General features: G+C 38.6%; 1 protein-coding gene, 1 long non-coding RNA gene and 1 pseudogene across 6 annotated transcripts in view; 1 reads left to right on the top strand and 2 right to left on the bottom strand.

Moving 5' to 3' along the window:
• Positions 1 to 9742, bottom strand: part of LOC118721204 — a 19061-nt pseudogene extending 9319 nt beyond the window's left edge.
• Positions 1 to 24727, top strand: part of TMOD3 (tropomodulin 3) — a 55664-nt gene that overhangs the window by 10110 nt on the left and 20827 nt on the right. For 3 of the 5 annotated variants that reach the window (XM_036441906.2, XM_036441880.2, XM_045582449.1), the window contains exons 2-3: positions 15296 to 15491; positions 16664 to 16820. In XM_036441906.2, the coding sequence (XP_036297799.1) occupies positions 15366 to 15491; positions 16664 to 16820 (283 nt within the window). In that variant the 5' untranslated portion in view covers positions 15296 to 15365. Of the gene's footprint in view, positions 1 to 15292; positions 15492 to 16663; positions 16821 to 24727 lie in introns of those variants that run through there. The other 2 variants (XM_036441889.2, XM_036441898.2) reach the window with 2 other exon arrangements.
• Positions 8715 to 24727, bottom strand: LOC118721214. The gene is made up of 3 exons (XR_004988652.2): positions 24718 to 24727; positions 13348 to 13350; positions 8715 to 8893 (listed from the first exon to the last, which is right to left on the bottom strand). It is a non-coding gene; the product is annotated as an uncharacterized LOC118721214 (long non-coding RNA).

Genomic DNA, 24727 nt, shown 5'->3' with positions numbered 1-24727 from the left:
GGGAAAATGTCCTTTAGCCTTTTTTAAAAGATCCTGTGCCAAAGCACATCTTATGACCCTGGGGTTGGTAATCCAAGCTTCTTGGCCAAGAGTAATGATTTCTCAGACTTCCCTTCTTTCATTAGTTCTGCTTTTTCAGCTGTTACATCTTAAATATTGTTTTTCTTCCTACCTCCAACCCTGCCATTTCCCAGAAACTATCTCCACGAGCAGTATGGTTCTCATTATTTCCATAGTTTTATGTATTTGGATTTTATTTATGTGTATATGTATTTGGTAGTTTGTTTTTTTACATACAGTAAGCCTTAATATTTCAAGAAAAATGATCTTAAATATAATGTTACAGGCAATAAACATTAATATCTCAAGAAAAATGATTTTAAATATAATAATGTTACATGAAAATAAACACTGATTCAAGAAAAATTCTTACATATAATATTATATGCAATAAATATTAATATTTCAAGAATAAAAGGATTTTAAGTATAATAATATTACCAAAACTGTACTAACATAGTATGATATTACAAAAGTTGTAGGAAATATCAAAAGTCTGAAAATAACAGGATTACTTCTACTATATTCTAGTGTATCCCCCCCCCCCTCCGCCCAACTCTATTTTTGTTCATCAGTGTATGTTGTTCATTATATCCCACGAATGAGTGAGCTCATATGATACTTATTTTTCTCTGACTGGGTTATTTTGTATAGCATGATGCTTTTAAAGTTTATTTTGTCAGATATGAGTATTGCTACTCCAGATTTTTTTTTCTTTTCCATTTGCATGGAAAAAATTTTTTTTCTATTTCTTCACTTTCATCCTGTGTATGTCTTTTGTTTTGAGGTGGGTCTCTTATAGACAGCATATAGTTGGGTCATGTATTTGTATCCATTTAGCTACCCTACACCTTTGGAGCATTTACTGGTAATCCATTTACATTTAGGGTTATTATTGAGAGGTACTTACTTATAGCCATTTTAATTCTGTTTGGCTAGGTTTCTCTCTCTGTTTCTTCTTCTCAGCAATCCCTTATAGCAATCCCTTTAGCATTTCTTGTAATGCTGGCTTGGTGGTGATGTTCTCCTTTAGTCTTTTTTTTTTTTTTTTTTTTAGTCTTTTTTATTTGACTGTCTATTTTGAATGATAGCCTTGCTGGATATAGTAATCTTGGACTCAGATCCTTGCTTTTCATTACCTTGAGTACTTCATACCATTCCTTTCTGGCCTGTAGAGTTTCTGATGAAAAATTAGGTGTCAGCCTTATGGGGACTTCTTTGTAGGTAACAGTTTTCTCTTGCTACCTTTAAGATTCTCTCCTTGTCCACTGGGGCGTTGAGCTCAGTGGTGGGAATGGCTGGCAGGGGTCAATGGGGGGGAAGGAGACATATGTAAAACTTTAGACAATATAAGTCTTTCTGAGCAACCTTGTTTTTCTGACATTGCTAATCTTTTACTCGTCGCTTCGGCTCTGTCTAAAATGTAGAGTTGAGCAAACTTCCAAGAAACACCATCTGAAAGATATAAAGTTCCAGGATGGTGATAAACTTGACTGTGTGTTCTAAAACAGTGTGGCCCATATCCTCATGGTGAAGCGATATTTGCACTCATTGAAGCAAAAGCAAAAAAACTATTTATGGAACGAATATTTTCCATAAAATTTTTCCTGTCAGAATCTTCATTTATCATTAATTTTTAAAAATATGTCGGGTATTCTAGAAAATTTATATCATTTGGATAAACTTTACTTTTGTTGCAACATCGAGTAAATTTCCCATCAGTTGGTTTTGCATAGGAGAAATTTAGTGATAGGCAAAATTGACACGTAAAAGTCATTCTACCACAATTATGTTCATTAATTGCATCCTCATTTACTTCATTTTCGATGTGGAGACAGTTCCTACCAGTATTGGTAGTCCTTGTTGATAAGTTTTTCAGACATATTCTGTCGACAACACTGTTTTGTTTTGTTTTTTGGCTGCAGTCAAAGATACAAAAACACCTAACGAGAAAAATTTCTAAACAAAGAAATAAAATGTAAAAACACTGCTTCAGGAAGCATTCAGGTGACTAGGATCAAAATCTTTAGAGCAGGAAAACAGGAACTTAGAGTCAGGCAAGGAGTTTGTTTGTCAGTGGGAAAGAGAGCCTGATAAAACATTGTTTTTGTTTCCTCTCTTTATGAAGCTCCAGAAATTTTACTTCTGGAACTGGTCCAGAGAAGGGGTGGGGTCCAGAGACAGGAGGCTTTGAAGGCCTGCTCAGAACATCAGAAAAATTAGTTATTTCTCTTGATGGTTAATTAGGGAAAAGGAAGAAACCCCCTAAGACTGGTCCCAACCCCAGTTTCAGAGTTTCTTTTAGAAGTTAGGGGGAGTTTGATTATCTTTTTTTATTTCTCTCTCCACAACCAGTACAAAAATATAATAATAAACTCAGGTATAAGGATCCAATATTTTTTTAAATCATCAGAATCCAAAGAGGGACAGAGTTTTAATTATATAGAGACTTTGGTCCCAAGCTGTAGAACTTGGGAGAATATATAATTATTTATCACTTTAAATGATTTTTGCTATTTGTTTCATAGATTGCTAGTCTTTTTTTTTTTTTTTAATATTTTATTGATTTTTTTACAGAGAAGAAGGGAGAGGGATAGAGAGCTAGAAACATCTATGAGAGAGAAACATAGACCAGCTGCCTCCTGCACACCCCCTACTGGGGATGTGCCCGCAACCAGCGTACATGCCCTTGACCGGAATCGAACCCAGGACCTTTCAGCCCCCAGACCGACACTCTATCCACTGAGCCAAACCGGTTTCGGCTAGTCTTTTTTCTTAATGTTCTGTAATTCTTTTTTTTTTTTTAACCAAATAGTTCTTTATTATCTCAAAGCTACTTTAGTGTAACAATTTATTCCCAAATAACTAAAACTCAATGATCAATTAATCCCCGTTTGTCTAATGAACACACAAAATGTACCTCTAACATTGCACTGTAACTTCCCCCACCAAACAAAACAGAAAGAGTGATTATGTTTAGCTGAGTTAGTGCAGCATTTTCATTATATTATGTTGTTGTTGAAATTATTACAGATGTTGTTCCCTCCTCTCCCCCCCACCTTTGACTCCCTCCACCCTAGCCTTCAGCACACTATTGTGTGTGTCCATGGATTATGCATATATACATATAAGTTGTTTGGTTAATCTCGCCTCACACACCTACCCACCCCACCTTTCCTCCAAGATTCATCCGTCTGCTCCATGCTTCTATGTCTCTGGATCTATTTTGTTCATCAGTTTATTTTATTGAGATCATGTGATACTTATCTTTCTCTGACTGGCTTATTTCACTTAGTATTAAACTCTCCAGGAATAGTTTGACTAGGATGGGTGTTAGCTGTTCTTTGAAAGTTTGGTAAAACTCCCCTGTCCAGACCAGGGAGTTTTTTTATTGCTTCAGATTCATCAGCTGTTATTGGCCTATTCAGGTTTTCTGATTCTTCCTGGTTCAGTTTTGGAAGATTGTCTTTTTCTAGGAATCTGTTCATTTCGTCTACATTGTCCAGTTTGTTGGCATATAGTTCAGTTATTTGTAGTATATATTTTCTTACAATTTTTTGTATTTCTGTGGTGTCAGGTGTTCACCTCTTTTGTTTCTGATTTTATTTGGGTTCTCTTTCTCTCAAAAGCAATCAGTAAAGACAGATAATTTGTAAAAAAAAAAAAAAAGAATCTGTTGTATATAATTTTCTCAAAAGTCTTTTCATTCTCATAGTTCCTTTCCTCTCCCTCCAGTCCAGTGCCTCCCTTACCCCCAAACAGTACATTAAACGAAAGAGGCACTTAATAGAGGCATATGTATATTGATTTGAAGGTAGGGAAATTGGTAAGGTTGGAAAAGGAGAGTTTTTCAGAATTAAGGGGAAAAATCTTGTCTGAAGCCTGGGAAATTCACAAGAGATGAAACTGAGGAAAGATGTTAGCATTTTACCTTTTGTTCACTGCATAACTTCAATTTGCTCTTAGCATGGTTTCTTTTAGACCTAACCTAGTTTATTTTAGGATTTTGTATATAGTCCAATGCTTACTAACTTGGTGGATTAAGAAAATTCTTGCAAGAGGAAGAATGAGTCATAGCAATACTCCCTTTGGGAGAGAAAGAAAGGAAACCTTCAGATTAGTCTCTCCAATATGTATTTGGAATGGATTCATCATTTTGATTGATGGCTGAGCACTGATAAGCTTTTCTTGCAAGCCACCTCATATCATATTTGGTTTTGTCCACAGTATGGCTGGTAGAAGGCTTTTTTAGGTTAACCAGTAGAGATAAACAGTTCAGTAACATTATTACCCCAAGAGACTCATTCATATGATGCTATTTCTATTTTAATATTTTTTTTGTTTGTAACAACTTTTAGAAAAGCTTCAGCATTTTTCAATCCATCTAATCTGTTAAACAAATAACTCACCCACCCAAAAAAAATTAGAAGAAAAGGAGAAGGAGACAATAAAACATTTGGTACTGAGAAACTGGGTAAGTTAAGGGTGTGGCTCTTGTGGCATTTGTCTTTGGTATGCACAGACTGGGTTCCCCTCAGACCTTGCTTGCAACTCTACCAAGAAGAATGAAGGAAGGAGTGGGCTAGGACTAGGAGCTGCTTTGAGCCAGAAAAGGAACTGGGTTACTCATATGAGGGCCACAAAGTCTCTTAGTAGAGTCTTGTTGAAAGAGTATTTTTGAAGAGGTCTGAGCCATGTGTTAACTGTTTTCTTGTAATAGTCACAGAAATGATCTAGCTGCTTTCTACTTAAAGGTTGCTCTCAGTAACCTGCTTCCAATGTAATCTCTTCTCTGTTTTGTCCCTAACAGTTCATACTTTATTTTCCTACCTTTGGGAATATATGAATCTCATTTTTTAAAAATTCAAGCCTGGCAGATGTGGCTCAATGGTTCAGCATCGACCTATGAACCAGGAAAGAGGTCACGGTTCAATTCCCAGATCAGCCCAAGTTATAGGCTCGATCCCCAGTGAGGGGTGTGCAGGAGGCAGCTGATCAATGATTCTCATCATTGGTGTTTCTATCTCTCCCTCTCTCCTCTCTGAAATCAATAAAAATATATATTTTTAAAAATTTAAGATGATGTCAGTAGTAATGGCAAGAAAGACAGGACTGCTTAGCTAATTTCATACTTGTGTTGATTAGTTTCCATGAAACTTTCACACAGACTAATCAACCACATTTTCTCAAATTTCTATGTACAAAGCAATTACCTCATTCAGATGTACTCATATTTAGGTCAATCATAACATCCCAAGAACTCTACAAAAATCTTTATTTAATGTGCTGCCCTTGAGGCTTCATTGTATAGAAGAGTCAGTAAACAAAACAGAAGGATAGATTTAGCATCCAATTTATTTCCTTTATAAAAAATGTCTTTAGAAAAGTAAAGATAAAGATTACTTTTATTATATAATAATAAATAAATCTTTATTATAAATAATAAATCTTTATTATTATAAAAGTAATATACATTATTATATGCAACTAAAATGTTTTTCATTTTTTAGGAGTATTTAACTGTGTAATAGTGCTTTGGATGTGGTGACACAAAGCACATTTTTTCTTATAATTAATGTTATCTAGAATCATAACCTTATAAAAAGGAAATGACCTTAAGAGATTTAAAAATTCTCTTGCATTTGAGCAATCTGCTACATACTATCACAGACAGATATTCATACTCCTCCTCTGCATTTAACAGTGCCAGGAATAAACAGATGACTTTCTTTACTCCAGCCTTTTCCTTCAAAGAATGTTTCTTAAGCCAGCAGAGATGAAACTCAAGCCTAACATTAAAGAAGAGAGCCTTTAGATGCTTTTAAAATCTCTAGATAGGGATCACTTATTTTAAAACTATTTTCAGATTAATTCTGAAGCCAGGTCCAAACAAAACCGAAAAAGGAATGCTGATTTGAAGTTTTTAGCCAAAGCAAATTGAAACACATACTTACAAAGTTGATTGGATGTTAAACCATATCCAGTTCAAAAGATTACATGGATATTTACACAGAGGGAATATGTTTATCCCAACTACTATTATCTAATATATATCAACATTGAGATACTTTTGTTTAAAAATAAACTTATCTAATCACTAAAAGTTTTCTTTGCCATGAAAGAATAATGAGACCACCAGCTAATAGTCAATATCTGAAACAAAGTGACAAAGCTGTAATAATACTTCCTGTGATAAGGGGGAGCTATGCTGGTTAGACACAGTCTCTCTCAGCAAAGGTGACCAAGTTATTATACAGGGCTTTTGGGAAGCGTGGAATTCACGGACTGGCAAACTTTTCAAGGCCATAGTGACACCAATTGTAGAAGCATGATTATTTGGGGAGGCTGTTGATTGGTTGGCTGGCACTTAGACTGGTGCTTTACTGGAGGGAATCTGTTCCTAATTGGCTGACTTTTGGAAGTGAGCAGCTGAAGGTGATTGATTGGCTTGCAAAGGCAAATTATTTTTTTTATTTTTTTATGACTTCTTGTTAAAATGACTACAGAAAAACCATTATTTTCTATGTTGTGGGAACCTTAAATCTCAACATTAAATACATATAATTAATTGCACAACACAAGCACATACAGCAGGTCCTTGAATAACGTTTTGTTCATTATTGTTTCCCTTATAACATTAAGAAGGTGCTTGCTGTAGTAACTTTTATATCAATTATCCTATTGATAAAATTTACTTTATTGTATATAGTTTCACTTAAAGTCAAAGAACTTACCAATGAGGTTAAGTGAGGACTTACTGTATTGAATTTTTTTTTATGTATAATTCAGAGTATAAGGAGAAAATCCTAACAGAACAGATTAACAAAAATTTTACATAAATATACTTGTGTTTAGCTATCATCCAATTTAAGATATAGCACATTTTTATCAGCCTAGAATATCCTCTGAATATTCTATCTTATCAATACCTCCTAATAGCTATTTTCATTCCCGTGGGTTAGTTTTGCCTGTTCTTGAATTTAATATACATGAAAGTATATAGTATGCATTCTTTTTTTTTTTAAATATATTTTATTGATTTTTTACAGAGAGGAAGAGAGAGGGATAGAGTTAGAAACATCGATGAGAGAGAACCATCGATCAGCTACCTCTTGCACGCCCCCTACTGGGGATGTGCCCGCAACCCAGGTACATGCCCTTGACCGGAATCGAACCTGGGACCTTTCAGTCCGCAGACCGACGCTCTATCCATTGAGCCAAACCGGTTTCGGCTAGTATGCATTCTTTTTTTGTCTAGCTTTTTATATAATACTAGAGGCCCTATGCACAAAATTCATGCAAGAGTAGGCCTTCCCAGCTGGCTGTCTGGATCCCTCCCGTGGTGGTGGCTGCCTCCATCCCATGACTGCAGCCCCGGCTTCATCCCGGAGGATGTCTCATCTAATTAGCATATTACACTTTTGTTATTGTAGACTAGAGGCCTGGTGCAAGAAATTTGTACACTGGGAGGGGGAGGGTGACCCTCAGCTCAGCCTGCACCCGCTCACAGTCCAGAAGCCAATATTCGGACATCTTAGTGCTGCCGTGCAGGCAGGAGAGGCTCCCACCACTGCTGTTGCGCTCACCAGCTATTAACCTGGCTTCTAGCTGAGCAGCACTCCTCCTGTGGGAGCACACTGATCACCAGGGGGCAGCTTCTGTGTTGAGCTTCTTCCCCCTGGTGGTCAGTGCACATCATAGAAACCTGTCATTCCACCATTCGGTTAATTTGCATATTAGCCTTTTTTTATATAGGACTAGAGGCCTGGTGCATGAAATTCTTGCACTGCGGGGGGGGGGGGGGGTCCCTCAGCTCAGCCGGGACCCTCTCCAATCTGGGATCCCTCTCATAATCTGGGACTGCTGGCTACTAATAACTTGCCTGCCTGATTAACCTTAACCACTTCTGCCTGCTGGCCTGATGCCCCTAACTACTCTCCCCTGCCAGCCTGGTCACCCCAACTGCCCTCCCCTTCAGGCTTAATTGCCCCCAACTGCCCTCCCTTGCAGGCCTGGTTCCTCCCAACTGTCCTCCCCTGTTGGCTGTCTTGTGGTGGTCATCTTGTGTCCACATGGGGGCAGGATCTTTGACCAAATGGGGGCAGCTATCTTGTGTGTTGGAGTGATCAATATGCATTTCACTCTTTTGATAGATAGGATAGAGGCCTAGTGCATAGGTGGGGGCCAGCTGGTTTGCCCTAAAGGGTGTTCCTGATCATGGTGGGGGTTCCCTTGGGGCGTGGGGCGGCCTGGGCGAGGGGCCTGTGGTGGTTTGCAGGCTGGCCACGCCCCCCAGCGACCCAAGTGGAGGCCCTGGTATCTCGGATTTATTTATCTTCTACAATTGAAACTTTGTAGAGCCAAACCTTCTGCTCGCTCAATGGTGGCAGCCATTTCTGTTGAGATTTACTTATCTTCTATAATTGAAATTTTGTAGCCTGGAATGGCAGCCTGGGCAGGCCAGGGTGTGCAGAAAGCCTGGCTTCCTCTATCACCAGGGAAACCCAAGCCTCCCTCCTGCTCTCTCTGTGGCTGCAGCCATCTTGGTTGGATTAATTTGCATACTTGCTCCTGATTGGCTAGTGGGCATTGTTTTGTGGATATAATGGAGTGTGGTTAATTTGCATATTACACTTTTATTAGATAGGATGTTTCCTTTCTTAATACAAAAGATGCTTATCTTGGGTGAATATATATATTTTTTCAGTGGTTTACTGTTGACTAGTGTTACTACATGCAACCATTTCCTGTATTTATTTACCTTTCCTTTTATCTACTTTCATGTGACTAGCTCCACCTACCAAAAGTTTCAGGGTGGCAGGAAAAGGTTGCACTGGTTTTAAACACTGGCCAGAAAATGTTTGATTGCCATTTCAACACATGGACATAGTTACATTGATGCCTAAATTGCCATTTTCTGTAGAAAGCTGTGCAATGCTGATGTCAAAGACAAGTCAATATTCATATTGGCTATTGCAGTTCCCTCATGAATAGATCAAGGAGTAGCTTCCCAAGTTAATCACCGCCTATGACCATTAGCTCAAGTCGATAAGCAAAATTTTCCACTTGCTTGCACGTTCCTATCAGCCGTATAAATGCAAAGCACTGCTGGTGCCTGTTTCTCTAAGACCAGCATGAGGTGGAAGCTGAAATAGGACTGGGTCATCACCCAGTTCACAGCCCTGGGGAGATGGATATCTGTGGTGAGGGAAAAGATATCCTCTCCCTGAAGGATGGTGATGGACTTGTGCTGATGTGATGGGGCATCACAGCATCCAGAGAGCCTGGCCACTTGCAGGAAGCACCAGGGCACAAGCAGGAAAGAGTAAGGCCGAAACTCACAGAGCTCTTTGTGGTCTGCTTTTTCTGTGTGTGGCAGAGTTATCTGACACCCGAAAGAGGCATACTTACAAGGGAAAAGTACTGAATTGACCACTTTCTCCATCACCAAGTTGCAAATGGATCCCAAGTTGGACAATATGTGAGCTTTGGGTGACAGTTGCTACAGACAAGGTGGACCACTCTGACACTGAAGAATGGTTGGCAACACATAGTCAAAGCAGACAGAACACTCAAAAAGCCTGGCCAAGCCATTGTTGGATGCAGTGGTTGCCCGTCAGGGCGGGCACCCTCTGCACGTGGAGGTCCCAGTAGGTAACGCTGTCACAGTCTGGCGGCTCATTTCTCTCACTGTGGTGGCCGCCATGGAGGTGCGGCCCATGCCTGTTATTTGTTACTTTTCTATGAATTGTAGCTTGGGGATTTTAAAAGTTCCTGTAGATTTAAAATACTTTTTGGCACACTGGATTCACACCTTCATTCATAATGTGTTCTCTTTCCAGTAAGACAGCTATCAAAGCACAAACAAGCCAGGACAGGTTCTCCGTAAGATAGAGGGAGAGAAAGTGAAGCAAAGCACTGTTCCCAGAGCTTCCCTTCCTGGGGTGTTTCTGAGCTTCTCTACTAACACTTGGAACATTTATAGTACATAGACATTCCTCAGTAGAGGAGGAGAGCTTAAAGGGAAGGTATAATCAAGTTGGAGAATCTGAGAATGTGAACACCTGATGAAAGAATGCTACTGATAAGTTCTGAGTGACTTTTTTGAGCATTAGTTCCTTTGTATTGAAGCTTCTGGGAAACTTTAGTATATTACTTGGAATTTCTTGGCAAATTTCTTATGCGAATCTGAAGGAAATAGCTTTCTATTGCCTTGTAAAGGAAAAAAGAAGCCAAAGTAGGACTGCATCATCACCCAGTCCACAGCCTCGGGGAGACTGATGTCTGTGGCGAGGAAAACAAATTCCTTAAGAAATTAAATAAAAACACTTAAAAACATTTTCTCCTAGAAAATACCATAAAAACAAAGTGAGAGTTGAAAGAAAATGGAAAATATTTTTTACATGTAACTGAAAAATATGAATATCCAGAATATATTAAGAACATCTATTTTTTAAATTTTTGTTGTTGTTTTTCTTGGAGAACATTTTTTTTTTAATAACACAATTTTAAAAATGATCAACAGATTCTTCACAAAATGAGGAGCACCATTGGCCAATAAATGAACGAACGAATGAAAAGATACTCAACTTTATCATAATTCAACAAAATGCAAATTAAAACTACAGCAAAATACAAGATCACATTCACCAGAATGGCAAGAACAACAACAAAACACAAAAAAATCTGTTAATACCAACAGTTAGCAAGGATGAGCAACATGAATTGTCATGTACTGAATCTGTTAGAACTGTAAGTTGGTATAATCACTTTGAAAATAGTTTTAGCCTGGCTGGTATAGCTCAGTGGTTGAGCATCTACGTGGGAATCAGGAAATCACGGCTCAATTCCCAGTTAAGGGCACATGCCCAGGTTGCAGGCTCAGTTCCTAGTAGGGCACAGGGAGCTGATCAGTGGTTTTCTCTCATTATTAATGCTTCTCTCTCTCTTGATCCCTTTTTCTCTGAAATCAATAAAAATATTTTTTTTTAAAAAGAAAATAGTTTGACATTACCCAATACAGTTGAGTATGAGCATTACCCTTTTCCAGTAATTTCATTCCTAGATTTGAACAGCTTTGAGAAACTCTTGCACATGTATACCAGGAAGTAGATAACAAGATGGTTTATAGCAGAAAAACAGAGAGGGGAAGACTGTAAAAAACTTGACTATTCATTTATACAATTGAATTCTATATAGAAATGAAAATGAAAGAAGTAAAGCCATCAGCATCAAAACAATCTTAAATGAAAAATGCAAGTCACAAAAGGATGCATACTGTATGAGTATATATATATAAAATGCAAAATAAAATGGGAAAACTGAAACTCCTAAGAATATGTACATTTAAGGTAAAATGTAGAGGAAAGCCAAAGAATAAGTAATCCAAAATTCAGTACAGTGGCTACTTCTTTTGAGGAGAGAGATGCCACTGGCATGGGGAACATAGTAATGGTCTCTCTCTGAAGATAGGCATTCATTTTATTATTTTTTAAGCAGTCTACATATGTAAAACCCTAATATGCAAATAGATCAAACGACAAATGAGCAACTAGTCACTATCATGTGCACTGACCATTAGGGGAGTGCGTAGAACATGGCAGGCATCAGCCATGGCGGGATGGTGGAGCAGGTGAGCAGGGGTGCCAGACCAAGGCGGGGCACTGTCACTGTCATCCGAGCAAGCCTTTGGTGGTTACTGAAAATTATTTGCTCCCATGCACCGCTCACACTTGCTGCCAGGGCCTGGCACCAACCCCGATCTCCTCTCAAGGCTTCTCCACCTCCCCCTGCTCCTGCGGGGCAATCAGGGCTGGCATCTGCCTCTTGCACCCACTGCCAGTGCTGTAGCCGGTGCTCACACCCAGTGCCGGCCCTGGCCCTGTTCACTCCTGCTGCTGGCATCCGGCACCGGCCCCGATCGCCCCTGAGGGCTTCTCCACCTCCCCCTGTTCCTGAGGGGCAATCGGGGCAGCAGTCCCCACTTGCACCCACTGTCAGCGCTGGCCCCAGTCACTCTGTGCTATATCAGTGGGTACCAGCAGGAGTGGGGCTGCTGGTAGACGGGACTGGGGGCCACAGTGGAAGGGGCTGGGTGGGGACACGGAGGATGGGTCAAGTCCCACCCCTGTGCCCGTCACAGCCTCACAGTCCACAGTTCCTTTCAAGATTTACACATTTGTGCACTGGGCCCCTACTAGTATATAAAGATGCTTTCTTTGTATGACAGATTAGAATATATAATAAAATCCTAATATGTAAATTGACCGAATGGTGGAACAACCGTTTGCTATGTCATTCATTGACCACCAGGGGGAAGTTGCTCAATGCAGGAGCTGCCCCCTGGTGGTCAGTGCACTCCCACAGGGGAGCACTGCTTAGCCAGAAGCTGGGCTCACGGCTGGGCCTACGCCAGCAGTGGGACATCCTCCAAGGGGTCCCAGACTGCAAAAGGATGCATAAATGTTGTGCACCGGGCCTCTAGTACTTGGAATAAAGAGCAATCTATTGGAGTAAACTATTTTACTCATTCTAAGGAATGTCATGTTTTTTACCTATAAAACCCGAGTGATATATATTGCCTTTATTCTGATATCTCATTCCTATCATTATTATCTATTACAATACCCTCTTAATTGGATGACCATTGAATTTATGGCCCAGGCTGGGATACTTTGGAGTGTAAAGAAAAGAGATGCTTAAAATAATAAGTGTTTTTTTGAAATATTTATTGGCTAAGAAATTAGCTCTATTATACACAGTTATGTGCTGCTTAACAATGGGGATAAGTTCTGAGAAATACATCATTGAGCAATTTCATCATTGTGTGAACATCACAGAGTGCACTTACACAAACCTAGATGCTACAGCCTACTCCACACCTAGGCTATATGACTTAGCCTTGCTCCTAGGCTACAACCCTATACTAAACAACATATGGTTAAATCAAACACAAGAGAAAATTGTGATATCAAGAGATGCAGTAAACAAGATAGGTAAGGCATTTTACGGCAAAGGTTGTTTTTTTTTTTTTTAAGTAGAAAGAATACACTTTAAAATCATAGAGTAAATAAATAAACCAGGAACGTAATCATTTATGATCATTATCAGGTATTATGCACTATATTTAATTATATGTTCTAGGCTTTTATACCATTGCCAGAACAGTAAGTGTAGGCTTGTTTACACCATTATCACCACAAACACATGAGTAAGCTGTTGGGTTTTACATTAAAGGGCTACATTTGATTATAGGAATTTTTTTGCCCCATGATAATCTTATGGGACTATCTTTGGATGCTCAGTCCATTGTTGACGGCACTTGACTGTACTGTAAATGTCAGTATATTATATTAAAATATATTGAAAATGTATTTTATATTGATTTTCCAAACATTAAAAAAATAGCATGAAGTAATTAATTACTCTTGGTACATGTTCTTAAACTTTTATCAATTTCTTACCTTTGTTTCAAAATGTCTGTTTATGAAGGGAATTTTTTTTAGTGTGGTCTAATTTTTTATCTATTCTTCTAAAATTGCATGCCCTTTAAAGTTGCATTTTATGGTTACTGTATTTGATAGTGCTGATACTTTCCATTGACTGTTCTCTGCAGACAGTATTATTTTTAATTGAGAAAATACACTCTCAGGATACTTGGTAAGCTTGCTATCTTTAAGTTGGAAATACAAAGTGGAGGTTTACCAAACTTAGTAATGATAACAATAATTTTTTTAATGGAAAAGTTTAGGATAACTGCTAAATCTATGTGGTGTTAGTAGAACAGGTGTAAGCCAGATCTGTCTTGGGCAGTTATACAAAATGCCTGCAATTTAACATCTGAACAAGCACAATTATGTTAATTTGCTTTTTACAGGACCCAGGTGGTTACTAGTCACTTCATTAACTGACAGACCCCTATGGTGAACCTTCATTTCTTCTTGGGAGATGAAAATGCCTAAAAGGATCCATAAAATGTTACTGAATTGAGAAGAAAAATATATTAGTTAAAATATGATATTAAGTTGGGAAAACAAGAGGGGGGGGGGTGTAAAGGAAATATATCCAAACTTTGAAATACTGGGCATTTTGCAGCCAAGAAAATTTTTAACATCATTAAGTCTAAAGATTATTTTTTATCCACACAGAACATTTTTGTTGTTGTTGTTGTTGTTGTTAATCCTCATCTGAGGATATTTTTTATATTGATTTTTAGAGAGAGTGGAAGGGAGGGGGAGAGATACAGAGAAAGAAATATGAGAGAGACACATCAATTGGTTGCTTCCTGCACATGTCCTAACCAGGGCCAGGGATAGAATCTACAACTGAATCGAACCCACCCAGAACCCTTCAGTTCCCAGGCCAGTGTTCTATCCTCTGAGCCAAACTGGGTAGGGCACACACATAGGAATATTTTATGAGACAAATGGTCCACGTATATGGCTAAAATTCCTAGAAATACTTAATTTTTGCTTTACTTTTTTACTTTAAGTATCCTTTCCTATATAACAGTCCTGTGGGTAACTGGAAAGATGCTGCTTATTGAGTCACCTCGTAGCTTTTTGGGAGAGATCCATACAGTAAGGAAATGATGAAAGTCCTTTCTGAATCAGATTCTCCTGATCAGCCTTGCTAGTTAGTGGGTGAGATAGCTCAGCATGGTTTTGAATATTTTACTGCAAGTTTTAGAATACAGTATTTTTTCCTTTAAAAGCGCCTTTAAATTTTTTTTATGCACTTCTCAAAAAAAATTTTTCCCTATCACAAGAGGCCGCCATTTCTTCAAGGGGAATGCATTGGTATCACCCCATGTTAATGTTGAGTCAGAAAATAATGTTCTTTTAAGTAATTTACAATAAAACAACTGTACCTTAAACATTCTGTGCTTAAGCAAAGTAACATTTAAAAGCCATTGATGGAAAAATTTGTATTTTCGCACTAATTATATAATCTTTTTCACCCTAAAACTTAGTTATCAGAAAATCTATATGCTGTCAAGTAGACAGTTTTGTGGATTTGAATTTTATTCTTTCTTTCCCCTCTTTTTCTCCGGTTTACTTTTGTTGTTGTTAACAAAAGACAAAAGGTAAAGGCATTGAATGATCCATAGAAAAGGGTGGTGTGTGATATATGGTCTAAGAATATGTCACGTGGAAATTATATTTTGTTGAACCTAATTATCGATCTAAATAGGTGGAGATGATGTTTTAAATGTTTTTGTCTCTTCTCTCTATAGTTTAAAAAAAAAAAAATAGAAATCACTTGTGACTACATTGTATAGCAGAAACGAAGTGACACTGCAGACCATGGCACTACCGTTCCGGAAGGACTTAGAAAAGTACAAGGACCTGGATGAAGATGAGCTCCTTGGGAATCTGTCAGAAATAGAACTGAAACAACTGGAAACTGTGCTGGATGATCTTGACCCTGAGGTGGGTGCTAGCTAATGAAGAAAAATGAAATAATTTTTCAAACCCTTTGAAAGTAAGTAGCTGCCTTTGAGCAGTTAACATTTTTAGGACTTTTCACTAGCACCTCTTTTCCCCCCCCCATGTATATGTATAATTTTTTTTAAACTGAATTTACTGGGGTGACATTGGTTAATAGAATTACAGGTTTAAGGGGTGCAATTCTATAATATGTCATCTGTATATTGCATTGTGTGTTCACCACCCAAACCAAGTCTTCACCGACACCTCTTTATTTAAATTAACTTTTTGTCTCTTCTCCAGTTTTCCCCTTCTACTTCCAGCTTACTGATGTGACTGTTCTATTTTTTATATATGTATTTTTTTAATTAATTTCAGAGATGAAGAGGGAGAAAGAGAGAGAAACATCAGTGATGGTGACAGAAAATCATTGATCGGCTGCCTCCTGCACACCCCTCACTGGGGATTGAGCCTGCAACCAGGGCATGTGCCCTGACTGGGAATGGAACCATGACCTGATTCATAAGTCGACACTCAACCTCTGAACCACGCCGCCCGGGCAATATACTTATTTTCTTTTGTTTATTAATTGATTTAGGAGAGAGGGAGAGAGAAGCATCAACTGTTGTTTCACTTATTTATGCATTCATTGATTCTATGTGTGCCCTGGCCCAGCAACCTTGGTGTCAGAAGGGTTCTCTAACCAGCAGAGCAACCCGGCTAGGGCTTGAAATACATGTGTTGTTGTTTTTTAATGAGAAAGTCTTTACAAGGAAATAAAAGCCACTGTGAAGGACTATAATGCATATTGTCATTTAACATTCTTTTGTAATGGATTTATTTTCTATATTTACATGTATTCTAAGCTGCTGGTAACCATTAAAAATCTTTTTAGTATTGTCCCAGGACATTTTTAAAGTAAAGGGATTTTCTTGCTTGTAGAATGCTGAAGAAAATGTTTGTACCTATTTTAATAGTAATGTAAGTGAATACTACCTAATTTAAGAAAAAACTTTGGAACACTTTTACATTGCAACCCTAAAATTCTGTAATACAGTGTTTAATGCCTACATCATATTCTAATCTAGAATTGTTTCTTCTCTGAGTAATCTATGCCAGCACATGAAAATCGGCATTCTTGGTGGTCATCATGGTTGATTCTTTCTCTCTGGCAGAATGCCCTTCTGCCTGCAGGGTTCCGGCAGAAGAACCAGACCTCGAAGCCCGCCACGGGGCCCTTTGATAGAGAACACCTCTTGTCGTATCTGGAGAAGGAAGCTTTGGAGCATAAGGACCGGGAAGACTATGTGCCCTACACTGGAGAGAAAAAAGGTAAGCACAGAATTTTGAAATCATTAATAGCCCTTGACTTTTCTTTTTCTAGACAGGTATGAAGAAAAAAATATTTTTAGAGGTACGTCATTGATAGCCTTAAAGATATCGTAGTGTTGACTTAAAAAGTTGTTAGAAAATTTGGACATTTAATTTACTTTTTTTTTTTATCAACTTGGCCAATAAGTTCCTTCTTAATGGTTTGTTACTGAGGTTTTATTATATTGTGATTTTTATATAGCACTCTTTAGCTCTCCTGTAATAAATATAGAAAGTATACTGAGGTAAAACTTTAAAATCAAAATGTATTATAGAATGGAAATGATGTCAAAGTGCTGCTCTTATCTAATTCTTGTCTTTATAATGGAATGCCATAAAATAATTCAGGTCATAGTTTCTTTCTTTCTTTTTTTAAAAAAAATAAATATAATTTATTTTAAATTCCCCTGCCCCAAAACAACTACTTTCATACATAGTTTTCAGTCTTTTCCACTGTATACACATCTATCATTTCTTTTTTCTTTTTTTTCTTTTCTTTTTTTTTTAAATTCTTTTTCAGGTCATATTTTCAAAAGACGCTTTTTAAAGGATATTTAATAGCCTTCCTTAGTAGTTCATAGTTATAATTGTCAGTATTTTGTAATCATTGTTTTCAGGAAATTTTTCCAGTCGAAGTCCTTCCTACTGCAGATTTCACCTTCAGGTTGTCTCAGTGGAGCCTGAGTTCAGCTATGATTTTAAAGGAACAATATGATAACATAGATTAAGTTTTTCTGCTTTCAGTACAGGTTGGCCTAAGCAGCCAGATTGTACTTACACTCTTGTATAAGATACTGCACATGAACACTGGGGAATGGGGGGAGCGGCTCTAGAGCTGAGGATCAGCTCCCTAAGGTACTGTTTTTACATCTGGATCCTTAGTGGTTAGAGCACAGTGCTTCCTAGTGATGCATTAGCTGTTCTTTTGCAAAGGATGCCTTTCTCAAGAATTTGGCCACAGCTCTCTTACATATAAAGGAAGCCAAAAATTTTGTTTTAGTATTCCAGCCTCTGCAGTCGAAGAAGACTAGTAAATAACTTCTGAGTAGATATTCCATAAGGTCTGCATCAGGCCTTTCTAGCCAGTTTGGCTCAGTGAATAGAGCATCAGTTTGCAGACTGAAGGGTCCTCGGTTTGATTCCCGTCAAGGACATGTGTCTCAATTGCAGGCTTGATTCCAAGCCTGGTCTGGGCACATGCGGGAGGTAACCAGTATATGTCTCTGTGTCCCTTTGTGTCTCCCTCACAGCAATCTTCTTCTCCCCCTCACTCTCCCCGCCCTCTATCTCTCCCCCCAATTCCACTCTCTAAAAATCAATGGGTGAGGATTAACAAAAAAATAAAATAAAAATATCTATCATCCCCAACCCCTGCGTTTTTTCTGTAGACTGCACCTTGCCCCCACCATTTCTAGCTGAGAGTCACTACCATAGCTACTTGTATTAGTCATGTTCTCCAGAGAACAAAACAGGGTGTGTTTGTGTGGGAGGGTGTGGGTGTGGGTGTGTGTGGGGGGGATTTGTATGTGTGTAGAGAGAGTTATTTTAAGAAATTGGCTCATATGATGTGGAGGCTAGTAAGTCTAAATCTGAAGGAAAAGCCAGTAGACTGGAGACCAAGAGAAGAGTAGTAGTAATTTGAGTCCAAAGACTGTCTGCTGGCAGAATTCCTTCTTTCTCAGAGGAGATGAGTCTTTGTTAAGACCTTTAGCAATTGGATGAGCTCACCATTATGTCTTTACTCAAAGTTCACTGATTAAAATGTTCATCATCATAGAAACAAACAATATTTGACCATATACCTGGGCACTGTGCCCAGCTTTATTACACATAAAACTAACCATCTTTAGAGGTGTTAATGTCAGGTTTCTCAGGTGTTTGGGCCAGAAAAAGATTTGAAAATCATGCATAGTTTCAAGTGTGGAGAAACTGCAAAAACATCAGTTCCTTTGTCATAAAAAAACAAAAAAAAAACAAAAAAACAGCTGACTCTGTTTTCATCTGTGCAGCCATCCCTCTAACAGTATAGCTTCAAGTCTTTTTATATAGAACATAGTTTAATGAGAATACATATTAGCTGGTTACCTTTTACTAATATATGTGCTTCAGATAGACTTGGGGAGTAAAATTAGGAAGAAGAATAGAGGCAGAAACGGGGAGAGATGTGAGAAAATGATATGGCAGGAAAAGAATATGGAATTGGAGGATAAGAAGATAAAATAAAAGAGATGAAAGAGCTGGATTGGTCCTAAACTGACCCAGTAAGTTTCCCAGTATGCTTTTGTTTTATAATCACCAGTTACCTAGGAAAAGATCTTGGAGGATTAGGGGAGGTAGGAAAGAAGGTAGAGAATTATGGAAAACTAGTGGCCTGGTATACAAATCAGGCCCCAGCTCGTGCTCCCAGCCTCACAGCCCTGCCTGGCACCCTGTGTTGGCCTGGCACTGCTTCCTTACCTGCTCCACCATCCCACCTGAGGGCAATAGATTGGGGCTGAGCCCCCCACCTGGCTCCCTCAGTGCCTGGGAGCTGGCAGCAGCTCTGCCCCCACTGCTGCCGCTGGTCACACCTTCTGTGGGGCAATCAGCAGGGCAATCAACCACTTGCATCCACCTTGGCCTGGCGCCTCCAGCTCACCTGTTCCACCAGTCCTCTGCAGTCCCATTTCATTCATCAGGGTTGGCTGCACCTCCACTGCTGCCTGCACTGCATCACCATGTTCCGTGCTGCCCCCTGGTGGTCAGTGCACATAATAGCAAACAGTCAAACAACCCGCCCAAGTGGACAATTTGCATATTAGGCTTTAATTATATAGGATAAGAAAATACCAGAGTTGAGAAATTATAGAGATGAGGAATATGGGTGACAGTAAGGGGGGGAAATGCTGTATTCTTAACTATAGGGTGATAGTTTTTGTTTTTTATATACTTAAATTTTTTTTTCTTATTTCTAACATTAGGTTTGAGATGGTTATGAAATAAATTGAAGTAGTTGAATTAAAAAGCAAGTAATTTTGCATTCACAATCAGTTTGTTTTTATAATGCATTCAGTATTTTTACTGCCACTTTTAGCTACGAATGTCTGTTGAATATTTTATTTGTGGGCCGTTACGATGCAGTGATGAAGACCATAGCATTGAAAAAATATAATGAACTGTTTATTGAAGTATGACATGTTTACAGAATATGCACAAATCAGAAGAATAGAGATCCATGAATTATACAGTGAACATACCCATGAAATCACAAGGCATTATCACACCTCTAAAAGGTTCCTTTATGCTTTATCCCAGTCTCTGCTTTTCAAAAGTAACCATTACAGCTTCTAACTGCCTAGTTTGAGCTTTATATCAATGAAATCATACATTCTGAGGACCTGTCTTGCCTACTTTATAAAGTTTTTGTGAGAACCAAATTTATTAAAGGGCACAGTGAAATCACTATAAAATCCTGTGCAGTGTAATCAGTGTAAAGGATCATATGGTGATGTTATAACCAAACAAGAGATTTATATTTTCTCTTAGAGGAGTTATCCAGAACCAGAGAGATGAGTTTTTGAGTTTCAGCAATTCATTACATCCAAGCAAATGCTACATTTCCAGACTGGGTGGGGTCAAGCTTTAAAAGCCATGTTACAGTGCCATAGGCCTGAAGAAGGGCAAATTCATCAACAATTGGGAACTTTGGCTATAGAACTCTCCTTTGAAATATAGTTAAAAGCCAGCTATAATCTTCTCAAACTCATGCTAGGCACTCATCCTTAAGTTAATTAGCTTTGATTATCATTAGTCCCTAATATGCCTTCCTTTTTTGGGGTCTCATCCCCAAAATCTTGATCATTCAGAAGACCCTCAGAATAATTCGCCTATTGTTATTAGCACACTTCCCAATCAAGCTAAATGTGAATTTTCTCCTCAACTCTGAAAATCCAAAAGGTGGTTTTTTTAAACATGGCTCTCTATTTCTTCTAATGCCACTTCTTCAAAATAGACTCGCCCAGGCTGTGGTATTTTGTGGAAGAGCCACACTCAAGGGGCCAGAGAGCCACATGTGGCTCTCGAGTCCCAGTTTGCTGACCACTGTCCTACACCAATAAATGTTCTGCTTTTAACAATGTTATTTTATTGAAGCGGGGGGGGGGGGGGGGGGGGGGAAGTATTTGGTAAATAGTAAGGCACAGCTAACAAAAGACATATTAAGGATTGTTTTTAAGTGCATTATTTATAATAGATTCCACAGTATACATTTGTTCATCTAAATCTAACAAGCTCATGGTAGAAATGGTATTAATGGTATCAAGTAATCTTTTCCATGAGTCTACCATATTCAAAGAAAGCAAAGGGTTGAGAAAATTAAAGCAGTACCAGAATTCCAATATACGTTACTTTTACTTGAAAATATAATATTAAAAGTTGGGAAGTTTTTCACCTCTTTCTCCTTGAAATTTTGCAAAATATGTAACTGAAGCATTGAGCAAGACAAGGGTAAAGGAGAGTATGCATCCAGCTCTTCTCTCATTCCTAAGAATGGTGAACATGCAGAGTGCTGACTTTATAACTGAGTATTATTTCCTGTCATATTTTTACATATCTTGAGTATTCTGTCTTCAAGACGGATAAAGGCATAAGAGCCTTGTGATGATTTTGACACTTGGAAAATAATTTGCCCCAGTCTTTACTATTTCTTGCTGATTCTTGTTTTGTTTTACTTTGCTAGGAGTCTTCCTGCCCATTTCTAAAATCACACTTCACCCTTACTCAGACTAAGACTTTTTTTCCTGGGCGTCTCTAAGCTTATGGCCAGACCGAACTGCACCTTGTACACCACACTTAGGTGCACCAGCGAATTCCTTTCGAGCGTCTGACTCACCCAGATTGGGCTACTCCCTTCCTCGCAGAGCACAAAGGCTCTCTCCCAGTTGACCTGTGAGGTAGAGCCATGTATGCTTTTTGTTATTTTCCCTTCCCCTCCCTGAGAAAGGAATGCCCTTAGGTTTCCTTCTCACGGAGCTCATTGTCCTGCCCTGTTTACTAAAGGTGAACTTAACCAGATTTTCTTCAACTAAAGACTTCTCATATATTTTTCAATCTATTTACTTACAGTTGCCTTAGCTTTTCAGAAAGCTTACTGTCATCACTCCTCTAAAAGAGACTCTCCTCACTTTTCGGAGTAGTAAATGATTTCTGTGGAGGAAAGGCAGACCTCCACAAGGCAGACCTCTCAGTAAACCAGAAAGGTGGTGGTTATAACCTTTCTAAATCAACAAGATTACGTAACTGCTGATGAACAATTATTTTTCACTAAATTCAAGAGAAAGACTGGCTCTTATTTTGTACTTGCATCTTATGAGTTCTAAATGCCCCTTACATGCTTCTAAAAAGTGGCCTTCCCCCCTGCCTGTGTGGTTTAATAGTTGATCTTTGGCCCATGAAGCAAGAGGTTGCTGGTTCAATTTCCGGTTGGGGCACATGCCCAGGTTGTGGGCTCAGTCCCCAATAGAGGGCATGCAGGATGCAGCCAATCAATGATGTTTCTCTCTCAATCGATGTTTTCATCTTCCTTCCTCTCTCTCTAAAATTAATAAAAACTTTTTTTTTAATTATCTTTCCAGGTGCTGAAGCTGATATTTGTAATGGGTTGCTTAAATTAGTCGTGCAGATGCTGGCACTTCCTTTTTAGACAATTCATTATATCTTTTGAATGATTCACTAATTACTCTTGGGATAAGGAGTTAACCAGATGGATTATTCATCACTCATGTTAAGACCTTATTTTATAGGAATCTTTCCCTTGGTAACCATACTCACTCTGGATATTCCTTTCCCTCCAATATGTCTGTATATAATTTACATGCCTTAGAATGTGGCCTTTAATTGTTCCAGAATCATATTCTGTAAGGCATTATTAGAGGAGTTCTTTAAATTATTAATTTAGGATCATTATGTCCTCTTGCTGAATTGCTCATTTTGTTATTATGATACCAGAGGCCCAGTGCACGAAATTCATGCAGTTAAGGGGGTCCTTCAGCCTGCCCTGTGCCTTTTGCAGTCCAGAAGCCCTCAGGGGATGTCCAACTGATGGTTTAGCACTGCCACGGATGTGGGAGAGACTACCACCACTGCCACTGTGCTTGCCAGCCGAGAGCCCAGCTCAGGGCTTCTGGCTGAGTAGTGCTCCCCTATGGGAGCACAATGACCACAAGTGGGCAGCTCTTGCATTAAGCATCTGCCCCCTGGTGGTCAGTGTGTGTCATAGCGACTGGTCGTTCCACTCTTGGGTCAATTTGCATATTAGCCTTTTATTATATAGGATGACCTTCTCTCTCTATTCCTGGTAATATTCTTTACTCTGAAATCTACATTGTCTGGTATTATTGTAATATAGCTAACCAACCTTGCTTTCTTCTGATTAGTGTTAGTATATTATATTTTCTCTAATTTGTCCCATCAGTTCTTTGTTCCTGTTCCTCTTTTTTTTTTTTCTTTTTCTTTTTTTTCTTTTTCTTTTTTTTTTTTTTTTTGTAATATCTTCCATGTCTCTCCTTAACTTTTTAAACATATGAAATATAATTATAACTTTTGATACCCTTACTGGCTAATTTTATCATCTGTCATTGCTGAGATAGTTTTTTGTTTGTTTTTCTTTTAAATATATGACAAGTTTTTATTTCTTCCCAGGGCAGCTGGATACAGCTGCAGAAACATGTCATTTTCTTTTCCCATCATGGAAACAAATGAAGTAGGGAACTTTTCTGATTAGTTTAAGAAACAACAGACTTAAGTTACAAAAACATTTCCCTGCTTTTAGAGGGAGGAGAGGGATATGCAGTGTTTTTATTTTTACATCATTCCAAAATGTTGTTCTAAACAAAATTGATAAATAACTATTTCTTAATTAGAATAAAGGTTGCAAATGAAATAACTAACCAAAACCAACATCTTTGATTTTAATGTCAAAAGGAGAGAAGTGTTTTCTCGTGCTCTGAGGGTAGGTCATCAAGATGATGCCCAGTGAAGGCCCTAGTACTCACTCTGATAGGGCGGCGGCTTCTCCTCCTCCTCCTCCTCCTCCTCCTCCTCCTCCTCCTCCTCCTCTTCCTCCTCCTCTTTTCTTCTTCTTTTCTTCTCCTCCTTCTCCTCCTCCTTCTTCTCCTCCTCCTTCTTCTTTTCTTCTTCTTTTCTTCTTCTTTTTCTTCTATTGATTTTAAAGAGGAAAGGGGAGAGAGAGAAATAGAAAGATACATCAATGTTGAGACAGAATCACTGATCAGCTGCCTCCTGCATGCCCCTACTGGGTATCAAGCCTGCAATCCAGCTATGTGCCCTTGACTAGATTTGAACTTGGGACCCTTTGGTCTGCAGGCTGATGCTCTATCCACTGAGTCAAACCGGTTAGAGTTGATTTGTTTTCTTATGGATTGAATTATCCTGCTTCTTTGTATGTTGATATATTTTATTGGATGCCAAACATTATGAATTTTAACTTGTTGGATGCTGGATATTTGGGTTTTTCTATAAATGTTCTTGAGCTTCATTGTGGGAACAGTTTGATCCTTTAGGGTCTTGCTTTTAAGGTTCAGTAAGTGGGGAATTGGAGAAGTGTTCATTGTAGGGCTAATTATTTCTCTGCTGCTGAAGCAAGACCCTTCTGAGGTCTCTACCCAGTGTCCTGTGAATTAGGTTTTCTGCATTGACTGGTGGGAACAGGTTCTAGTCCCAGCCCTGCATGAGCCCAGGCATTATTATCTCTAATATTTTCAGATGTTTTTTCCTTGGCCCAAGGTAGTTTCATAACATACATGTGCTGATCAGTACTCTGCTGAGTACTCTGAGGTGGCCCTGTGCAGATCTGGCTCACTCTCTGTAAA

The sequence above is a fragment of the Pipistrellus kuhlii genome, unplaced genomic scaffold, assembly GCF_014108245.1.
Source record: "Pipistrellus kuhlii isolate mPipKuh1 unplaced genomic scaffold, mPipKuh1.p scaffold_m20_p_1, whole genome shotgun sequence".
Classification (NCBI taxonomy): domain Eukaryota; kingdom Metazoa; phylum Chordata; class Mammalia; order Chiroptera; family Vespertilionidae; genus Pipistrellus; species Pipistrellus kuhlii.
This window is presented reverse-complemented; position numbering and strand designations above follow the sequence as displayed.